This window comes from Nycticebus coucang, chromosome 10 (genome assembly GCF_027406575.1).
Source record: "Nycticebus coucang isolate mNycCou1 chromosome 10, mNycCou1.pri, whole genome shotgun sequence".
In the NCBI taxonomy this organism is placed as follows: Eukaryota; Metazoa; Chordata; class Mammalia; order Primates; family Lorisidae; genus Nycticebus; species Nycticebus coucang.
Window position 1 is genome coordinate 61,105,871 of NC_069789.1, and position 21,453 is coordinate 61,127,323.

A 21,453-nucleotide genomic window follows, 5' to 3' on the forward strand; every position below is an offset into this window, starting at 1 on the left:
TCCTGGTCTTACGGCAAACATCAGAGCCTCAGGGACACAGGTGTCCCTTTGTATCCACCACATTTGGGGGAGTCTTCCCTGTCTGTTCCCCTCTGCCTGCCTCTAGCTGGGGAGATGGCTGATGCCCAGGGCATGCACATGCTTTCTCACGGCCCTGGAGGAGGCACGAACAGCCAAAAAGACTTTGACTTCAGCCCCTGTGAGTCACCAGGAACAGCACACTCAGAAAGGTGCTGTCAAGCAGGGATGGAGCATTCTGCATGAGTCATTCACTGGGGAACAATGGGGCACCTCTTCTGATGGCTCCTGTTTTCTTTTTCCTCCTGGCCAGAGCACTAAGAACCAGGCATCTGTGGGGCAGGAAGCCCTTGGAGGGCCAGTTTCACTGGGCAGTGTTCAGGCCCAAGCTGCTGAGAGGTGCAGGCTAGCGTGGGTGCCTCAGATTTCCTTTCCCACGATCTGCATGTCCTGTAGGGCTTAATCCCACAAATGGGGCACCACAGGGTCTCTGAGCTGAAGAGGACAGCATGGTGGCCCAGATTCCAGTTGGCAGGAGGACATGGCATCAATGTGGGACGAGAGAGCACGTGGTTCGGCAGCTGTCCACGTTCTCCTGCACCTCTGTTGCCTGTGCCGGGAATGCTGTCTCCTGTTCCCCACTTGTACTCATCAGCAAGAGCTCGATGAGCCCTGTGTCTGAAAGGCCTCCCGGGTCTCCCGGGCAGGGTGATCCATTCCTCCCTGCTGGCGCACGCCACTGTCACGTGAGGCCATCCAGCACCACAGTGTGTTGGACTCCTCTGTTCCCACAGGAGTCACTCTGTGTTCTCAGGAAACACACAGAGCTATTTATCCTGTGTTGGGTGCCATAGGGATGGAAAGGATGTGGTCCTTGGGCAATTGGGAGGGGCTTAGCCTGCAGTCTTGGCCTCATATCTTATTCAGTCTTTCATTCATTCGTACATATCTCCTGAGCAAGATCTGTGTGCCAGGCACTGTGCTGAGCACAGGGGTGCTGTCCCTTAAGCAGGCACACATCTCCAGGAGCCTGCAGGGCTCATGTGGGAGAGAGGGGCAGCGGCGGGAGGTTCCAGCCCCATGTGACAACTGGGGGCCTGCAATGCTGGGGTGACACATACGCACCCTGTCTGGCCTCATAGGTGGGAGGGTTTTCTTGAGGGCGGGTGTCTATACTGAGACCCAGAGGATGAGGAGGAGAAAGTCAAGGGGAAAGGTTGGGGTTAGGAAGGAAACAGTGCATACAAAGTTCTAGAAGCAGGAGCCAGCATGGTATGTTTTAAGAGCCACAGTTATTAGCAGAAGCCAAAGCATCCTCTGGTGGGGGCAAGAAGGCTCTGCTGTTAGAGCCCCCCAGATGGAAAGAGAGGCAGGAGCCAGGGCCTCGGGCTGGCTCTCAGCAGGGTCTCCAGCAGCTCCTGGCATGCTTTTCCTCTGCTATCCCCAGTTTGCAGGGCAGGGCAGGGCAGCTGAGGCAGTGCCCCAGCCCCTCTCCCCATAAGGGGACACTGTGGCCCCACCCTCACATGCCACCTTCGTGATTCATGTTCCTACAGTGGGGCCAGGGGCACTTGCCTCAAGTTCAGACTTGGGACATCAGAATTTTCTAGCCATCATCAATTCCGCCACAGGGCTCCACCTCCTAAGCCTCCATGTCTCCGTGGGCCCCCTCCCCATGCCTCCTCTCCCGACAGAGTCCTTCTGATCATCCCCCTAGTAGACGTGGCCTCTCCTTTAAAAACTGTACCTGAGGTGGACACAGAAGGCACTCTTACCCTCTTACTATGAAGCCTTCCAACCCCCTAAAGGCCAGATCCCACTTAATCTATTTTCTCCTACGGTCACTTGGTATTTAATGGTATTCCTTGATATTCAGGAAAGAACTTTTGAGTCCCCTGCCCAGTCAAGGTCCCTATACCATTATCTTAAGAGAAACATCACAGGTCAACCCGAGTGCTGCTGCCTCTAGGGAGGAGACCTACAGAGACCAGGTCTACATGGACCTTGGAGCATTTATTCCTGAGTGAAGTTTGTGGAGGTGGCCCTATCCTATCCTGGTCATTGAGGACAGAGCAAATGGGTGCCAGGTTGTAGGAGCATACCTGGACCATTTGCTTCCAAGTTCCACAGGCAAGGGGATAGGCTTCAGGCCAAGTGGCCCTGTGCCCTCCCCCTGTGACATTCCAGGGAACAGAAGGACCATGGTTGTGTGCACAAAATACACTGAGATGGATTCACAAGCCCACGCACTCACCCCTCGGTTCATTCATTACTTCCATCACTCTGGTACTTACCACGGTACTGAACCAAACACACAAGCTACAGGCATGGCCGAGAGCTGGCCTGGGCCTCCTGATCACTCAGGAGCTAGGTGGGGCTGCAGCTGGGTGGCTTCCACCCAGCCAGACACACTGACCCCTCCATTCCCACCAGTCCCTGTGCTCTCCCAGGGACCACCCTCTCCACTGCTCTCCGTTCCCATCTTGCCTCATGGTGAGACTTTGGATCCATGACCCCTTGCGACCTGGACCTCTCAGTGCCCTGTGTAAACCAGTATGTTCAGGGGAAATGACCTTCAGGCTCTGCTCTGCGCTGGGTCAGAGAGGTGGAGACCCTTCCTGTCCTGTGGTCAGATTTGCTTTCTCGACAAGCTTGTGCCCTGAGCAGAGCTGATTCCGCTCTAGATGTGCACTTACAGGTGGAAAGCTAGGAGAGAATGAGGGCTTCTCCAGGGCTTGTATGCCTTGGGGCCCAGCTCTTCCCAGGGAGACCCCATACTCTGAATCTGGAGTCTCCCTTTCTCCCACCGAATTCTTGTTCTGCCACTTCCCAGCTGTGGGCAAATTATTTGTCTGTGTCTGACTTCCTCTGTCTAGGAACTGGAGATTGTTATAAAGGTTAAATGGCAACATGTGTGTGGTAATCAGTGTGGGTAAGTATGGGATCAGTGTCAGCCACTGTCATTGCTTTACTGATTATAACATGTTATCAGGGGAAGCCGGGTTTGCAGTGGTTGGTCTGGGCTAGCCCCTCTTGTGTGTGGGGGGTTTATGGAGCCCCCAGAGACCTCTCTTTTCTGCTGGGTCCCAGGCCCTGGACTTCTCCCTGACCAGAAAGAGTGCTGGAGGCTGGGTATGGATGGGAACTGCTGCTGGGACCATCCCTCCAGGTGGCTGGCCCAGCTCTGTGTCACTGCCTGGATAGAGGTGGCAGAACCCAGTTCCAGACCAGGCCCCACCCCTGACTCTGCAACCTGGTTTCTGGAAAGGGCAGGGCAAGACCAGAGCTTGCAGAGGACACACCCTGGTTGGGGAAGGTCTGGGCTCAGCACCAGGCTCTCCAATCAGCTCATTTGGGGGGCAGGACAAGCTTGGAAGATGAGGGTGGACCCATGGTCCTACAGTGAGGCCAGGGGCACTTGCCTCTCTGGGCTCAGCTTCCAGCCTGTCCTGTCATCCCTACCAGTAGGCAGACTGAGTGTGAACTGGGGGACAACACTGTGGGCCTGGGGTAAACTCACCCTTCTCCACCTGGACACACACTCCACCCCTTGAGCCAGGTACTCTGCCAGCTACTTTGCATATGTTCTCCCTGGCCAACCATCCATGGTCCCCAGGTCACATCCCCACATTGCAGATGAGAAAGCCAAGGCAAAGAGAGTTTAAGCAACATGCCGGGGCCATTCAGTCATCATAGTAATTGGCCCAGTTGGGGTTGAACCCAGATGTATGTGACTCCAGAGCCAAGACTCTCCTAGCATATGCAGATTAAGGAGCACCTCAGATCTCCCCAAACTACCGTACTTGGGTCTCCTGTGGGTGGGCTGGTAGGTGGCCCTGGGGTTGGGGCACAGGGCATGAGTCCAGGGTCTCAGCCCCCTCTGTTCCTTTCCAGCCCTGACCCCTGGGCACTGATCAAAGGACATGTGCTCTGTCCAGCACAGGAAGCCCAGCCTGGGGGTGGAAGGAGCAGGTATTGAGGGGGGCTTTGCCCAGGGTGCAAATGTAGCTCTTCTTTCTTGGGGGCAGTTACAGCCCATTCCTATGTCCCAGAAGTGGTTGGGGGTTCTGGATCATGGAAGCACCTGTCAGTAGGGCACCCCTTGCCTCTGCAGAGAGAATGAGTGAACATTAGGGTGGGCAGAGACCTGGGCCTGAATGCCAACAGGGATGATCCTGCTCTTGTTGGAGGTGGTAGGGATGCTTTAGGGACCCTCAGCAGTCAACTTCCAATCTTACTTTCCAGCCAGATGGAGCTAGCTACTTTCATTTCCCCAAATGTTTTATTTTCTCCCACTTCTGCATGGATCTACATGCCTTTTTCTTTCTTTTTTATTTGTTGTTGTTGTTTTTTCCTTTTTAAGAGACAGGACCTCACTCTGTTGCTTGCCCAAGCTGGGGTGCAGTGGTACAATCTATCTCATTGCAGCCTCTGAAAGAACCAGACCAGCGCCATCTTAAGAGTTAAGTTTCGCTCCCCCACGCCATTTCACTCAGTAAGTTTTACTTTCCAGACAAGCCCAGGCAAGCCCAGGCAATTTCCCGAAATCATGAGACAACCGCCCACCAATCAGGGACCCCCCCACCTAACCAATCCAGAAGCGCCCCCTTTGTTTCAAGCTGTGCACGCCCACCGCTGCGTGGGACCGTAAGAACCCCCTGCTCCAGAGCTCGGGGCTCCTGGCTCGGATCTGTTGCAATGGAGTCCCCGGGAGCCCAAGTTCGAACTTGCAATAAACAGCTCTTTTGCTTTTGCATCGGACTCGGCTGCCTGGTGGTTTTTGTGGGGGATTTCGGGATCTGGGCACACACCTCAAACTCATGAACTCAGGGAATCCTCTTGCCTTAGTCTCCCAAGTAGCTGGGACTACAGGCATGCATCTCCAACACTCAGCTAATAAAAAAAAACTTTTTTAAGAGAGGGAGGCTCATTTTGTTGCCCAGGCTGATCCTGAACTCCTAGCTTCAAGCCATCTTCCTGCCTCAGCCTCTCAGAGTGTTGAGATTACAAGGATGAGCCATCCCTCCTGGCCTGCATGCCTCTTTCTACCCCCAGAATGCCCTTCTTTCTCTGCCTGTCCAACTGCTCCTCCTGCCTCAGGGCCTTGCTCAAGTCCCCATGACTACAAGAAGCCTCCTGGGCCTCTCCTGAGTTCCCTCAGCTTCTTGGGGTGATGGTCTTTGGGCTGCCCCACACTGGAGGCCCAGTCAGCCTGGGCCTGTGTTTTACAGAAATCAGCTCTGGGTGCCCGGCACAGCCTTCCCTCCCTGATGCTGTTCCCAGAGCCTCAGCCCCACCCTCCTGCTCAACCCAGTGGTTCTCAGCCCCCACCCCAGCATCATAGGAATTTAAATTGCTCTCAGTTGAAGACTCAGAAAAACGATTCCACACTTGTGCAGAGCGCCCAGGCCCAGGGTGAGGTTGTATGGGGGGGAGGGGGTCGGTGGTAGCCCCGCCCCTGGCCCTGCACTCAGCACTGGCCACACTAGCCACACCTGTAGCACACCCCAGTCCCAAAGCAGTTTTCTCCATAAAGTCAAGTCAGGCCTGGCAATGCAAATCTGAAGGAGACCAGGGAGGGGCTGAGGCTGCTCTTCAGGAAAGTGGTGGGTGGGGTGGGAGAGGCAGAGTCATTTCCAGGCTGGGATCAATTGTGCTGGGCTTGCTGAACGCGGGACAGGAAGACCTGCTTAGGATACACTGCCTCACCCCATCCTCTCTCCACCCACCCATACGCTGCCGATTCCCAGAAGATGACAGGCAGCTGGTGATGCAGGCTGGTGAGGATGAAGAGAGATCACGTCACTTATACGTAAGAGTAACAGACAAACCAGAGTTTTTCCCACTGAACTTGACACAGAGACCTCTCCGGTGCCACATTTCCCATCTCCTTAGGCAGGTAAGGTGGTGAGCAGTGGATTCTGCTGGAAGATGCTAGACATAACTTACAAGCCAGCTACATGTTAATACTAATAAGTGATATTAACCTCCATATACTAGGCGCCTATTGTGTGCTGGGCACTGCCGTGTAAGTTACATACACTCTCTAATTACAGTAACATGCAAAGTTAGGTGCTACACAGAAACTCCACTTTACACACCAGGAGACTGACTCATCAGAAGTCATACAGGGCAAGATCCTGATTACTGAATTTTTATTATGATTTTAAAATTATTTGCATGGCATACTTTCTACCAAATTAAGTCAAATTTCTGACAGAAACACAGAAAAGCATATTTTCATGTAATTGCTCCTGTATTTTAGCCAACAAATAATTGAATAATTTATGATTATACAATACAAAGTATATGTACATCAATACTATCATAGAAAAACTTGTGGGAAGAACAATGTTCAAATCTGTCTACTGCAAAACTTTGACCATTCACCTGGGCACCCAGGATTATGAATGGAGGATCTTACCACTGCTCCTTGCTCATTTGAAATGACTGTGGATTCACATAGCCCCATCCCACACAGTGGTGGTGGTTGATCCCCTCATCTCTGTCTCCATCTGGGTGGGGTGCTCCTTGGGGTCCTGGCTTGTTCATCCAGTGCCCTCTGCACATGTTGAATGGACAAGTGAGAAAAATCATTCCTCAAGTAGATGATCTCATTTAAGAGTTGATCTTCTAAATATCAAATATTGACAGAGAGGGAAAATATGGCAAAATTATTTCAAGATTAGAGTTGTATTTTTTTTTCAGGTTTTAAAACTTCTTATTTGCATTAAGAAAAAAATTGTGTGGGCGGTGCCTGTGGCTCAAGGAGTAGGGCGCTGGTCCCATATGCCAGAGGTGGCGGGTTCAAACCCAGCCCCGGCCAAAAAAAAAAAAGAAACAAATTGTGCATTCCAATAATTAAATCATTTGAACGAAAAAAAATGGCACTTAGATTAAACTGCATTTTACAGCCTGCAAGAAACCCTGGGCCAGCTTAGTTTTAACTCTAGATTTCACTGTCGTCCCACCCTGATTCTTTCTTCACCAACATGCAAGTTCTTTTCCTTCCCTGCCAGCCAGACAGGCAGATGGTAGAGGCAGGCGTGGCCCTTGTTGTCAGTAGTTCTGGATACTTTGATGTGAAAGGGGCAGCACAGTCACTTAAACTTGATCCAGCTTCTCTGCATCTTATAAAGTTTTTTTTTTTCATTTTATTTTTTTTTATTAAATCATAGCTGTGTACATCAATATGATCATGGGGCATCATACACTTGTTTCATAGAATATTTGACACATTTTCATCTCATTAGTTGACATAGGCCTCCTGGCATCATGCTAGTTACTTTGTCAAGACATTTACATTCCACATTTGCCAAGGCTCACATGTACCTTTGTAAGATGCACCGCATGTGTGATCCTTGCATCTTATAAAGTTAAACAGCTAAAAGAAGTAAAATAAGAAGGCGATGCTTGTGGAATGTCCAGTGCATATTGGCAGCGCTGCCCTCATTATGACTTGCCTGCTTGCTTCTCCTGTTCTGTTGTTTCTTTGGAAGGCAGTGGATTTTTCTCTTGCATTTCCATCTTCTTCAATTTTGACTTATTGAATTTCTCCATCTCAGCCATATCAAGTTTGCCAGACATGGTCGTGGGGAAGCGGAGCGAGGTGTGAGAGCTGGAAGAGTCCAATCTGCACAGTGGCAACCGCTGAATCGAGTTGTATTGTTTTTTACAGTTGTCAAAGTACTGTAGCAAGTCAAAACAATGGTAACTTTAGAAAAAGAATAGCATTGATTTTGAAAGGGTCATAGGTTTACCTCATTCATATAAATCCACACACTGAATCTGCTTGAAGGTCAATGTTTTTGTTAGAAGGATTCATTGATTCATTGATTCAGTCATTACATAAACCCAACATGTATTTGACACAGGTATCCCATGTGTCAACTAGAACAGCATGGTTGATAGTGTGGTCTCAGGAGGAGCTGAGAATGTAGATTGGTCTCATCACTACGTACACTGTCTAGTCCAGCTGATCTTATTTTATTGATTAAATTGGTTGTCAAAACTTTCTGGATGATGGAAGCAGTGAATAGACTTACATTCTCATGCAAAATCCCTATCTCATTATGGCCTGCAGTTTAGATTGGGTTGGGTCGGGGGACACATCCCTTGGGCCTGTATACTCTAGGCCAGGCACTGGCTACCTATCAGGGTTACAAATAGGGACAGACCAAGATTGCTCCCTACGTTTAAAGACAAGTGGAGTTATTAAGGGGACATTAGACAGATGAATATAGACAGACCTATAGATAGGTAATAGATGTATATTACACACGTGTATAAATACAGACATACAAATATATATACACACACATTATTTTTTGAGACAGGGTCTCACTCTGTAACCCAGGCTGAAGTACAATTGTGTCATCATAGCTGACTGCAACCTTGAACGCATGGACTCACGTGATCCTCCTGCCTCGGCCTCCCAGAGGGCTGGGACTGCAGGCATGAGCCACCACCCCGGGCCAATGTATAGATGTAGACACACACATACACACAGGTGTGCCTAAGTCTCAAATTGTGAAGAGTAATGGAAAGGAATAGAGCCGTGTGCTGTGAGAGAGAATGACTAGGGTGGATGTAATTTAAGTGGAGGGGTGGGTTTAGGGAAAGCATCCTTGAGGAAGACATTGCTGAGTTGGAACCACAAAGATTCAGCTGGGGGAAGAGATTGACGATGCTAGGACTGCAGGGAATGGCAGGTGCAGAGCCTGGTGTGGTTAAGGGATGGGAATGAGGCTGCAGCGGGCAGAGAGGGGAGGGGTGGAAACAAGGCAGACAGACCAAGCTTTGAGACCCTGGGTAAGGACGTTACTCTGGGAGTGATGGGAAATCATTGAGAATTTTACACAAAGGAAGGATATAGTGATTTACGTTTTCAAAAGATCATTCTGGCTGTGGAGAGACCTATTGGCTAGAGGAGGGCAGAGGGGAAATGGGAAGACTGGTTAGGAAACCATTCCTGTGGTGATGGTGGGGACAGGCTGGTGACCTGGGCTGGTAGTGGAGGAGATGGACAGATATGTGAGTTTACACTGGCAGAAGGCAGAATAGGGACCTGGAGAGAGTACACTGAAGGTGGCCTTTATTTCCAGTGTGCCACCTCCACCTGCCTGTGTTCCCTCCAGCACCATCCTTGGTCCTGGGCAACAGGGGCTCTCGCTGTGGGCCCTCACCTCCTACTCTAAAAGGTCCCACTCTGGCTCTCCTCTGACTGCATTCCTTTTCATGGGACAAGGAGTCTGCAGGCCCAAGGGATGTGTCCCCCAACCCAACCCAATCTAAACTGCAGGCCATAATGAGATAGGGATTTTGCATGAGAATGTAAGTCTATTCACTGCTTCCATCATCCAGAAAGTTTTGACAACCAATTTAATCAATAAAATAAGATCAGCTGGACTAGACAGTGTACGTAGTGATGAGACCAATCTACATTCTCAGCTCCTCTTGAGACCACACTATCAACCATGCTGTTCTAGTTGACACATGGGATACCTGCCGAAGGGTGAGGTCCTCTCCGAGTGAGCGAGTAGAGCGCTGGATCAGAGCCCTGCTCCCATTTGTCCCCAGTCTAGTCTGTGTAGAGCTGGAGAATGATGGAAGGGGCTGCTTTGAATTAAATAGGAGATGGGCATTTGGAATGGATGAAGACAGTTTTCATAACTAAAATGTGGCCCTTGTAAAATCAAAAGAGACTGTGGAGATTTGGAACCTTTAGTAGCACCTGCTGTCCAGCAGGGCAGGGGCTACCCAAACCACAGCTGGTGTCAGTTACTGAGAAACTAACCAAGCTTCTCACATTCAAACCTCACCTCCTTTGTGCCTTAGCCCAGCCTCCCAGGGAGACCACTCCCCCCTGTGAGGCTAACTTGGCAGCCCTGTCCCTTCCATGCTGCACTTCCAGTCCCCTCCCCAGCCTGACTTTTTTGCTTTTAACTGTCTTTTACACACAATATGTTTTCATTATTTATCTTGTTTTTTTTTTTTTTTTTTTGGTCTGTCTCTCTCTACTCGACTATAAGGTCCAAGAGAGTTGGGATTTATGGCTCTGTTCACTGGGCACATGGTGACACTCAGTAGCTGTTTGCTGAATGAATGACTGAGCACAGGGGGTTGAGGGCTCTTACTGAACAGGTTACATATATACAGTGTTCCCAAAAGGACAGAGAGAGAGTCTTGCGGAACTGAGAGATTTGGGGGCCTTGGGGCAAGTGCAAACAGATATTTGACAATCTGAAGAGCTCAGGAACTGTCTGGAACCAGGACTGCTGCACCCCGAATGAGTGACTAGTTGGAAAGAGATTTTCACAAGAAGAGATTGGGCTGTCTTGCCATGCCTGATAAAGTGGTTCTGTTGTCCTGGCCACCAGCAGCCCATTCTGCATTCTGCCCAGTTAAGGGTCAGGGCAGGGAGTAGGGGGAAGTCACATGTGTCCCAGAATCTGCTTCTTCTGGAAAATGTTTAGGGGTACAAACTCTGGGGCGGCGCCTGTGGCTCAGTCGGTAAGGCGCCGGCCCCATATACCGAGGGTGGCAGGTTCAAACCCGGCCCCGGCTGAACTGCAACCAAAAAATAGCCGGGCGTTGTGGCGGGCGCCTGTAGTCCCAGCTACTCGGGAGGCTGAGGCAAGAGAATCGCTTAAGCCCAGGAGTTGGAGGTTGCTGTGAGCTGTGTGAGGCCACGGCACTCTACCGAGGGCCATAAAGTGAGACTCTGTCTCTACAAAAAAAAAAAAAAAGAAGAAGAAGAAGTGGGACAAACTCTGAAGCCAGACTCCCTGGGTCCAATTCCATTTTTGGGGGGGCCGGGGCCGGGTTTGAACCCACCCTTTCTGGTATATGTGGCCGGCACTCTATTCCTTGAGCCACAGGTACCGCCCTCCATTTTTCTTTTTAGAGACAGAGTCTCCTCTGTTACCCAGGATGGAGTGCAGTGGTGTCATCACAGCTCACAGCAACCTCCAACTCCTGGCCTCAAGTGATTCTCCCACCTCAGCCTCCCAAGTAGCTGGGACTATAGGCATGCACCCCACTAGGCCTGGCTAATTTCTTTATTTTTTGCAGAGATGGGGTCTTGGTATTTTCCCCTGGCTTGTCGGGAACTTCTGGCCTCATGTAACCTTCCCACCTCGGACCCCCAAAGTGCTGAGATTACAAATGTAACCCTCCACACTGGGCCTCAGGTGAGTTTATGTAACTGTAAGTAAATACATTTATGTAAATACAAACATACGTGCATTCACTGTTCTCTTTGTGATAATGTGGAGATACAAAAGGTCCCGTGGCCTCTGTCTCCATGTCCCTTTCTGTTACTTGTGGTGCTCACTTTCCTCCCTCTCATTGGTTTCTCCAGCTTAGGCTCCTCTCCCTCCCAGGCCTGAGGCACAGGGTGGGCCTTGACTGGGTCCCTCTTTCCCGCCCTCTCCTTCCTTCCAGCCAAGCCTGGGACCTGCTGGTCATGGGAAGATGGGCCTGGTGGCCGAGTCAGCCCAGCCTGCCCTGCCCTGCTGTGTGCAGCCGGGTAGCAAGGGGTGCTGAGGACACCCCGCCTCCTGCAGGGACACAAAGCCCCAGGCCACTGCACCCTCTCCTGAGGGATTAGTGCTCATCCTGGGTGTGGTTTCTGGGCACTGCTCCTGAATTAGCATCAAACCCACTTGTGCAGGCCCTGAGAGATGGTGCTAGTAGCCTGACCTTGGCCTTTGTCTCCCACATCACTCCTGGCTTTAAAATCCTCGTTCCCAGACTTCTCTGACTTCCCGTTCCCACCTCCACCCTCCACCCCCAACACCAGCGTTGCTCGCACACTCTCCCCACTTTCATGTGAGTTTGCCACGCCAGCTGCTTCCTTGTATCTCTTCCCTCCAGGTTGCCCCTCTCTTACAGGTCTGCCCTTCTAGGAGCCTTCCCAGATTGGCTCCTAGGACCATGGTGCTCAAAGTAGGGCGCACAAAAGCACTCCTTGGAGCTTGCAGAAATGCAGAACCTCAGAATCTGAATTTTAACAAGATCCCCAGACATCCACGTGTACCGTCTGGTTTGAGAATTACCGAACTCATGTCAGCTGCTGCCCGACTGACCAGAGAGAGGAATGAGCATGTAAAATTCTGTAAATGACGTGAAAGGCGCCCAGCTGCTGTCTGGTGCTTCTAATCTTGCTTTCACAGGGGCCTGCCCACCCACCTCTCGGCTGGCCAGGCTGGATGTGCTAGAATTTCTTCTGCTGGGTCTCACCAGTTGCGTTTGGTCAGCAGAGACGAGGGCCTCTCCTCGTCTGTGCCCATCTAGTTTGCCATTTGACTTGTTCCAGGATGGACTTTGCTTGGGCTCTCAGACTCTTTTTTCAAAATCAAATTTATCTCGAGCATGGTGGCTCACCCCTGTAATCCCAGCATAGGGATTGGGAGGCCGAAGTGGGAGGATTGCTTGAAGCCAGCAGTTTGAGACCAGCTTGGGCAACATAGTGAGACCCCTATTACTACAAAATTTTTAAAAAGTAAGCATCAACAATCTAAGTGTTTCTGCTCTAACTAGCTTCTGAAACTGGTGTTCTGTTTAAAGTTTTTCTGCAATGAAATAAGTTGAAAGGGGCATCAGGCCACTTCTGTCTTTTTCTCTTCCTTACTTTGCCATGATACATATTAGCCCATTAAAGCTTCTGGGTATAATGAGTAAAGGAAACTGTTCAACTTCATTTAGCCCAGCATTTCTAAAAGCAACCTCATTTGTCGCTTAGCACCTATGAACATTCTGTGGAACTAACTTTGGGAAATGCTAATCAAATTTCCTTCTAGCACACACATGTACCACTCACTAAGATTTTCATGCAAAGATCTTTGGGTCCTGAGGGACCCCTTGCACTTCTTTTCTGAAGTGAGAAGCTGAGTCTGCTGGACCTTCTTCCCATGCCCTTTTGGGCAGGGAGTGGCTAGTGAAGGCAGTGTCACCTCCCCCGGGGCCTATGGGGCAGGCTGTCTCCATCAACCTCAATTTCTCCTGTATACAAGGTGGCTCGGATTTTATCAAGTTTCCAATGCTATTCATTATCTTGAACCCACCAGCCTAGTCCTGGAGTTGGAGTCTCTGCCAGCAGGGAGAAGACCATTCCTGTGAACCTCATGGCCATGGTGAAGGGTGGCATCCATAGCCTGGGGAAGGTGGGAAGGACTTCTACAAGCCTAGTTCTGGGCTGGGTTTATAAGGAAGCTCTATTTGCTCTGACCACCTGGAGGGTGTGTGGTGGCAGAGATTTCTCGCCAATCCCCCTCCTAGGTTTTTGCTGACACTGTGGTTAGATGGAAGGTAGAACTGGCAGGGCGAGTTCTGACGGCCTGAGTCATGGCTTCTTCAGCCCCCTGCCACAGGCTCAGCGGGGCTGAGAGGCTGGGTGGAGGAGGGTGTGGGAATCTCTGCAGGAATGCCAAACATGGAGATCCCCAGCCCTGGCCACAGAGCTGGGGCAGGCTGGGTACAAGTGTAGAGGTTTGCTGAGATTCTGGGGAACCAAATGGACATGAGAAAAGGAGCCCTGAGGGTTGTAAAGTATCAGCACAGAGTGGCAGGGCAGCATGTCCCCTGCCTTGGAAACTCACGTGAAGGTCTTTTGAGTCTGGAAAGGACCCCAGATACTCCTCATTTTAGCAGAAAGGTTAACAGGCAAGGAGGTTTCCCCAGGGCCATACATGACTCTGTGGCTCATCTGGAATCTCCTGAAAGTTCCATTGAGATGTTGCTTCTTGTGGCAGCTGGCTGCTTCCCCAGCTGGGACTGCCGTTTTCAGAATTACCTGAGAATCAATTTATCCTGAAGCTGGATCCATCTGCTCTGGGGAATTCCATTCCCAAACCAACATGTGCCACACCTGATTTCTTTGCTCCTCCCTGAAGAGACAGCAGAACAGGACCCACCACAGGCTGAAGGAGCTTGATTGTCTGGGGCTCCACACAGTCCAAAAAGATCTTCACATGTGTTTCCAAGAAAGGGGAGCTCGGAAAGCCCAAGCCCTGGCAATTTCCAGGCGGAGAGACAGAATAGACTAGACATGGATGCCTCAAATCTGAGAGATTCCAGTCTCACTGTACTTGGTGCCCCTCAGACTACATCCGATACCCTTTTCCCTGTTCAGAGCTCCAGTTCTTAAGAGGGACAGTGACCACCTGAGACATATTCAGAGAAGGTTGATCAAGACAGCCAGAGGGATGCTACACCGTGTCCTCCAGGCATGGTTGAAGAAGCTAAGCAGGTTTAGCTGCATATGAGAAAACACAGAGGTACAAGAGGGCTGCGTCCAGATACTGGAGGGATTGTCATGAGGAAGAGAGGTGGGACCTATTTTCCATGGTCCCAGGGGTTAAAGACAAGACCAGTGAGTGGAAGTTGTAGGAACCCAGAAGCTATCAGGATAGCTGAATCTTCTCCCTCTGCAGGTGCTCAGAGGGCACCATTGGTCAATGTGGAAGGTGGTTTATACACCTCCAAGGGCCAGAGGAGGGAAGTCTGGAAGTCTTTTAAGATCAATGCAATTCTATGAATCTCAGGGCCCTCTTCAATTTAGTGCATGTTGAACACGTGTTCTGCGCTGGACACAGTGCCAAGTGTTGAGAGTGGACACAAAGGCGAGCCAGTCACTAACACAGAGGGGAAAAATAGACACCTGTACAAGTCAAAGCATGACCAGGTACGCAGAGCTCAGTACCAGTGCGCAGGTACAAGCACGTAGGTTGCACAGAGAGGATGGCATGTGAGTTGGGCCTCAAAGGATGAATAGGATTTTGACAGGCAGAGCCAGGGGACGGGCACAGCAGTCAGAAGAAACAACAGTCCCAAAGACAGTGGGATTGAACAGGCACATCGTGTTTGGGGAGATGCCTACTCTGGGTGGAGTGAGGGAATGAATGGGAAGAAGCAGGAGATGGGAGGGTGGGCTGGAGCCAGCCTGGGAGAGCCTTGGGTGCAGCCTAGGGATTCCAGCTACAGAAATCTGTGTGCTGGCAGATGTGTCCAGGCAGGGGAAGGACACAATGACATTATTTATAAAGATCACTCTGGTGGCAGCACACACGGGGGCTGGGGAGGTGGGTGAGGAAAACCAGGCAGAGGAGCTCCCATATTGTAATGGGAGGGGCCAGGCTTGATGGTGGCCCAGCTTAAGGCAGTGGGGGATAGATACGAAGATGAACTAACATTTTAGAGTCACCAGGACTTTGTACCTAAATGGGAAAGGAAGTATGGAAGATGAGGCCCGAGTTTCTTGCTTGGATGCCTGGGTGGGTGGTGATGTCATTAACTTTTGTCTTTTATTTCTCAAAAGCTAAAGAACCAAAATATGTGTGGGTTGGGCTTGTTCTCAACTTTGTGGAGGCCTGAGCAAAAAAGAGGAAGGCCCAGGGAGGCCCTGGGAAGCCGGGAAGAAGCTCTGAGGGACAGCTGTGAGAGGTCTGAGTTTGCTGCGTGAGCAGCTCCCTTCTGGGGCTACACTTTCCCCTGGATGAGCATCAGGAGCTCTCTGGGAAAGACCCAGACCCTCCCTCATATTTATGTCTCTCCCTCCATCCCAACTTCTCTACCAATCTTGGTGAGTTCCCTCTCAAGATAAGCTGGTGGGGAGATGGTGGTGTGCTTACAGCACCCCCTGCACCTGTCTCCAAATATTTCCCCAGCCTGCCTGTTGGGACCACCAGGGGTGAAGAATAGACTCCTTCTCACTCTACTCTCAAACAAGGGTTTGTTCTTTGCTTATCTTTGAGTGCTTGGAAAAGAAATTTCCATCACTATATGGTGTTTATGTATTGACTGCCAACTACCATAGGTGCAGTTTAGGAGAGAAGAGAGCCTGGTGCCGCCTTGGAGTTTTACTTCAGTTTAGCTGAGCAAATATCTCATGTGGTTATGCTATACCACTGCTGTCCCTTCTTTTGCAGACACTGATAGACACCCCCCACCTTGCCTGCACCAAGGACACTCTTTTCATTTCCCTGAAGATTTTAACTCCAACCTACTATCACTTTCTCAATACTGTTATAATTCTCAGTGATTTCAATGCCTATGAGTATGATCCTTCCAATAGCCTGATCCTTGATCTCTTCTCCTCGAAAGATTTTGCCCTCTCTCCCACTTTAGCCATTCGTTTTCATGGTTGGACAAACTCGTTGTGACCAATAAATGCCAATTTCTCTATATTTGCTATGTCAAGCAACACACTCTTTGACCACTACTTTCCAATGTAGTGGAAAGTGCATTCCTTTGAGTACCCTGACACTAAGACTTCTTTCTACAATCCATTCATTCTATTGCTTTAATTTTAAGTATCTCTTGATTCTTTTATGTTTTCGCCTTCTTACCCAGGTGAGAGTTCACAGACCATCTGTAAATCACTCCCTTGCATACATCCTTAACTCTCTTACTTCTCTCTTGTCTCATTACACCTGCCCAGAAAAATCCCTGCTTAAATACTTTTTACTTACTCTACACCTGCACCTGTGCGGTAGCAAAACTGAGGGGAGAAAACACATGACTATGCTGACTGGTCTTCCTTTAAATTCATGACTGCCAACCTGAAGAGGGTTCTTAGTGATGCCTATCATTCCCACTGTATTTCACTAGTTGATTAGTTCTAGAAAATGATTTCGTTCTTTGTCCTGTCTTCTAAACATCCAATGTGTTCTCTTCTGTAGACCACACAAGCAATACAAATAGAACTCCACAGGCTCCACCTCCTCAGTGACTATAGATGGGCTGTCCACAATCTATCCAAGCCAACCTTTCCACTTGGGCATCTGGTCCTGTTCTCTCTCATCTGCTCAAGAACACAACACCAGCAACTTTTCTCTCTCTCTCTCAGATCATCAATTTCTTGTACCTGTTGTATTATTCCCATCAGCATATAAAACATGCTTTTATCTTTTAAAAAGGTCTATCTTGGATCAGCGCCCTTAGCACAGTGGTTATGGTGCTGGCCACATACTCTGAGGCTGAAGGGTTCAAACGCAGCCTGGGCCAGCTAAATGACAATGATGACAACCTCAACAAAAAATAGCCGGGCATTGTGGCAGATGCCTGAAGTCCCAGCTACTTGGGAGGCTGCGGCAAGAGAATTGCTTAAGCCCAAGAGTTTGAGGTTGCTGTGAGCTGTGATGTCACAGAACTCTACCTAGGGTGACATAGTGAGACTCTCTCTCTCTCAAAAAAAAAGTCTATCTTAATGCCACCTTAACTTCCTAAAGCCCCTTATTTCTCTTTTCCCCTTAAAAAAAAAAAATCTTTGCAGAAAACAGTCAATCCTCACTCTCTAAAATTCCTTTCACTTTCTCTTAGACCATTCCAGTTAAATTTCTGCCCTGGCCACTCAACCAAAATTGCTCTTTTTTGGTTTGGTTTTGTTTTTGATATGGGGCCTCAAGCTGTCACCCTGGGTAGAGTGCTGTGGCATCACAGCTCACAGCAACCTCCAACTCCTGGGCTTAAGCAATTCTCTTGCCTCAGCCTTCCAAGTAGCTGGGACTACAGGTGCCCGCCACAATGCCTGGCTATTTTTTTTTTTTGATTGTAGTTGTCATTGTTGTTTGGCAGGCCTGGACTGGATTCAAACCCGCTAACTCTGGTGTATGTGGCTGGCACCTTAGCTGCTTGAGCTACAAATGCCGAGCCACCAAAATTGGTCTTACCAGCTCAGCACCCATTCTCAGTTGTTAGGGCCCCAGCCACATGCTCCGGGGCTGGTAGGTTCAAACCCGGCCCTATCCTGCTAAACAAATAAACAACAACAAAAAATAGCTGAGTTGTGGCAGGTGCCTGTGGTCTCAGCTATAAGGGAGGTAAGAGAATTGCTTAAGCCCAAGACTTTGAGGTTGCTGTGAGCTATAATTCCATGACACTCTACTAAGGGTGACATAGTGAGATTCTGTCTCAAAAAAAAAAAAAAATTGCGCTTATCAATGCACCAGTGATTTCCATGTAACTAAACTGATGATCAGAAGCTTCCATTTCCAGCAATAGTGGAGTAGCTCAGCAAATCATCTTTTCTATAAATAATAGCTGTAACTCTGGGAAAACATAAAAAGTAACAACTAGCTGAAGACACTGAAGAGTGACCAAAAACAAGCAGAAATGGAAGGAGAGCTGACACTATGAAGAATAAAATTTCAGTGTTTAAGTATTCTATTTTGCACCTTTTCACCAAAGGGCAGACTGTAATTGGCTCCATGCAGACTATGTGAAACTCGAATAGAAGCTTGTCATCTGACTGGCTTGAAGAATCAGCGGAGAGAGATTACAGCAGCTTGAAAGAGGGGGAGAGGCATATTGGGAAGGAGAGCATCAGAGAGAGTGTGCTCTCAATTCTGAATATAAACTCTGCCTAAATCTCTAACTGGCCCTTTAACTATGCAAGCATTGGGGAGAATCCAAGCTACCCAATTGGAAGTAAGCTCACCACAAAGAAAACAGAGTTTGAAGTTCAGAGTTCAGTCAAACAAATATCAATATCTTTCGGAGGAAGAAGAATAGAATCCAGAAGCTGTACAGTATATCACTCATAAAGTTCAGGATGCAATCCAAAATTACTAATATAATAAAAACTAAGAAAATGTGGCTCATAGTTGAGAGAAAAGACAATAAGTGAGGACTCATCATAAAATGATTTAGATGCTAGAATTATTAGACAACTATTTTAAAGCAGAAATTATAATTTTGCTTAAAGATATAAAGGGAAGTATGCTTGTAATAAGTGGATAAATAAGTATTGTCAAAGAAATATAGATTTTTTTTTTTTGAGACAGAGCCTCAAGCTGTCACCCTGGGTAGAGTGCGGTGGCATCACAGCTCACAGCAGCCTCCAACTCCTGGGCTCAAGTGAGTCTCCTGCCTCTGCCTCCCAAGTAGCTGGGACTACAGGCGCCTGCCACAATGCCTGGCTATTTTTTTGGTTGCAGCCGTCATTGTTGTTTGGCGGGCCTGGGCTGGACTCGAACCTGCCAGCTCAGGTGTATGTGGCTGGCGCCTTAGCCGCTTGAGTCACAGGCACCGAGCCGGAAATATAGATTATGAAATAAAACCAAATAGAAATTCTAAAATCGAAAAATATAATATATTAAATAAAAATTGTGTGAGCTCAACAGCACATCTGCAATGACAGAAGAAAGTCAGTGAACCTAACTAAACACAGATTAATAGAAATAAACTAATCTGAAGAACAGAGGGGAAAAAAATAAACAGACACTCAGTGATCCGTAGGATAATAGCAAAAGATCTAACATACATGTAATTGGAGCCTGAGAATGAGAGGAGAAAAAATAATGCATAAAAATAATTGAAGATACAATAGCCAAAATTTCTGCAACATGGTGAAAGACATAACATATAGATCTCAGAAAAGCAACAACCCCCAAGCAAGATACATACAAGGGAAACCACCCTTGGGCACCTTATAGTCAAATTGATATAAATCAAAGATAACGAGAAAATCTCAAAAGTGGGCAGAGAAAAATGATACAATACATACATGAAAATAATATGAAAGACTGGTAAATTCTTATCAGAAACAATGGAAGTAAGAGATATTGGAACAGCATCTTTAAAATAATGACAGAAAAAAAAAGACATCATCAATTAGAATTCTAGAGAGAAATTTTTTGGTGAAGAATGAAGGTAAAATGAAGACATTTAAAGATAAATGCTAACTAAAAGAATTCACTGCTATTAGACCTCTACAACACAAAATGATAAAGGAAGTTCCTTAGACTGAAGGAATGTAATACCAGATGGAAATTTGAATCTTCAGGAAGAAACGAAAAGCACTAGAAATGGAAAGTATTAAAGTCTATTTTTCTGGATTAACAAATTGTTAATGTACACCATGGAATACTATGCAGCCATAAAAAAGATGGAGACTTCACATCTTTTATGTTTACCTGGATGGAGCTGGAACATATTCTTCTTGGTAAAGTATCTCAAGAATGGAAAAAAAAAGTATCCAATGTACTCAATACTACTATGAAATCAATATATAACCACCTACACACTCATATGAATGGCAAAACATAACTAAAGTCAGAAAGAAGGGAGGAGGAGAGAGAGGGGGGAGGAGAAAGGGGGTATGGGAGGAGGGAGGGTATTTGGGGGGACCTCACCTAATGTGCATGATGCAATGGTACATTTCAAAACTATTAGGAAATGAGTGTAATTGTGATGGATGTGTTACTAGTTCAATGTAAGCATCTCACATTGCATATCGAAGCAGTACCCTGAACCCCATAAATGCATCAATGTACAAAGTTATATTTAATAAAAAATAATTAAAGAGAAAAAAATAAAGACTATTTTTCTCTTAATTTCTTTCAAATGTATATGACATTTTAAAACAAAAAATTGTAACATTTTATTGTGAGTTTACAATATACGTAAATATAATACATACGACAGCTCCAACATAAAGGGGCTGATAAATGGACCTATATGATGGTAAGATTCTCATATTTATTTAAAGTGGCACAATTTCAACTGTAAGCAGATGGTGAAAATTTAAAGGTATATATTATAATGTCTAGATTGATCACTCAAAAATACAAAAAGTGTGATGATCTTACATACATTTATGTGTGCACAATACACGTGTACACATCATACATGCACACAGACATGGCATCAGTTTGTCACCTGTTGAGTCCTGGTCACCAATCCATGGCTGCAAGAAGAGTCGTACTCATCATACGGGGGTACTGATGCTGGCAGGGGCTACCACAGAGACTTCTACCAGCTGTGTGGTGTTATGTGTGTGTGTGTGAGCCCCCGTTCCATTTAGAGACTCCCTGCTTCATGAAATCAGGGGCTACTGATAAATTAAACATTCTAAAATGTTTAACCCCAGAGAAAGAAGTAAGGAAAGAAAAAAAAAAAAGAAGAAGACTAAAAAGAGATTTGACAATCAGAAAACAAATAGTAAAATAGTAGACTTATAACTATACCAATATTATACCAAAGGTAAATTATTAAGTACTCAATTTAAAACACGGAGATTATCAGAATGGATAAAAATAAGAATGTCTCAACTATTTGCTATCTACAAGAGCTGCACATTTAATATGAATACACAGGTATGTTGAAAGTTAAAAAATGGAAGTAGATATAGGATAGAAACAATAACCAGAAGAAAACTGGAGACTGGCTTAATACCAGGCACAATAGATTTCAAAACAAAGAATATCAACAGAAACAGAGAGGGACATTTTATGATGACATTTATCAGAAAAACACAGAAAACAAACATACACGCACACCCCCAAAATATAGAATGCATATATTTTTTAAGGGCAGATGATTCAATCACTAAGAAAATAGGTGTGGCCAAGAAGCAAATCTCTATAAATTCAAAAGGACGGAAATTATACAGAATATGTTCTCCGAGTATAAGGGAATTAGAGATATATAGAG

General features: G+C 47.4%; 1 protein-coding gene across 1 annotated transcript; it reads right to left on the minus strand.

Annotated features, from left to right (window-relative positions):
- Positions 1–7,470: 7,470 nt before the first annotated feature.
- LOC128597275 (thymosin beta-4-like) lies at positions 7,471–7,667 on the minus strand. The gene has a single exon (XM_053607518.1). The coding sequence runs from the start codon at positions 7,603–7,605 to the stop codon at positions 7,471–7,473; it is 135 nt and encodes a 44-aa protein (XP_053463493.1). The 5' UTR covers positions 7,606–7,667.
- Positions 7,668–21,453: the final 13,786 nt, after the last annotated feature.

What these genes read in the sequence shown, in the direction of transcription:
- LOC128597275 (XM_053607518.1), bottom strand. Translation starts at nt 7,605, where the DNA reads ATGTCTGGCAAACTTGATATGGCTGAGATGGAGAAATTCAATAAGTCA.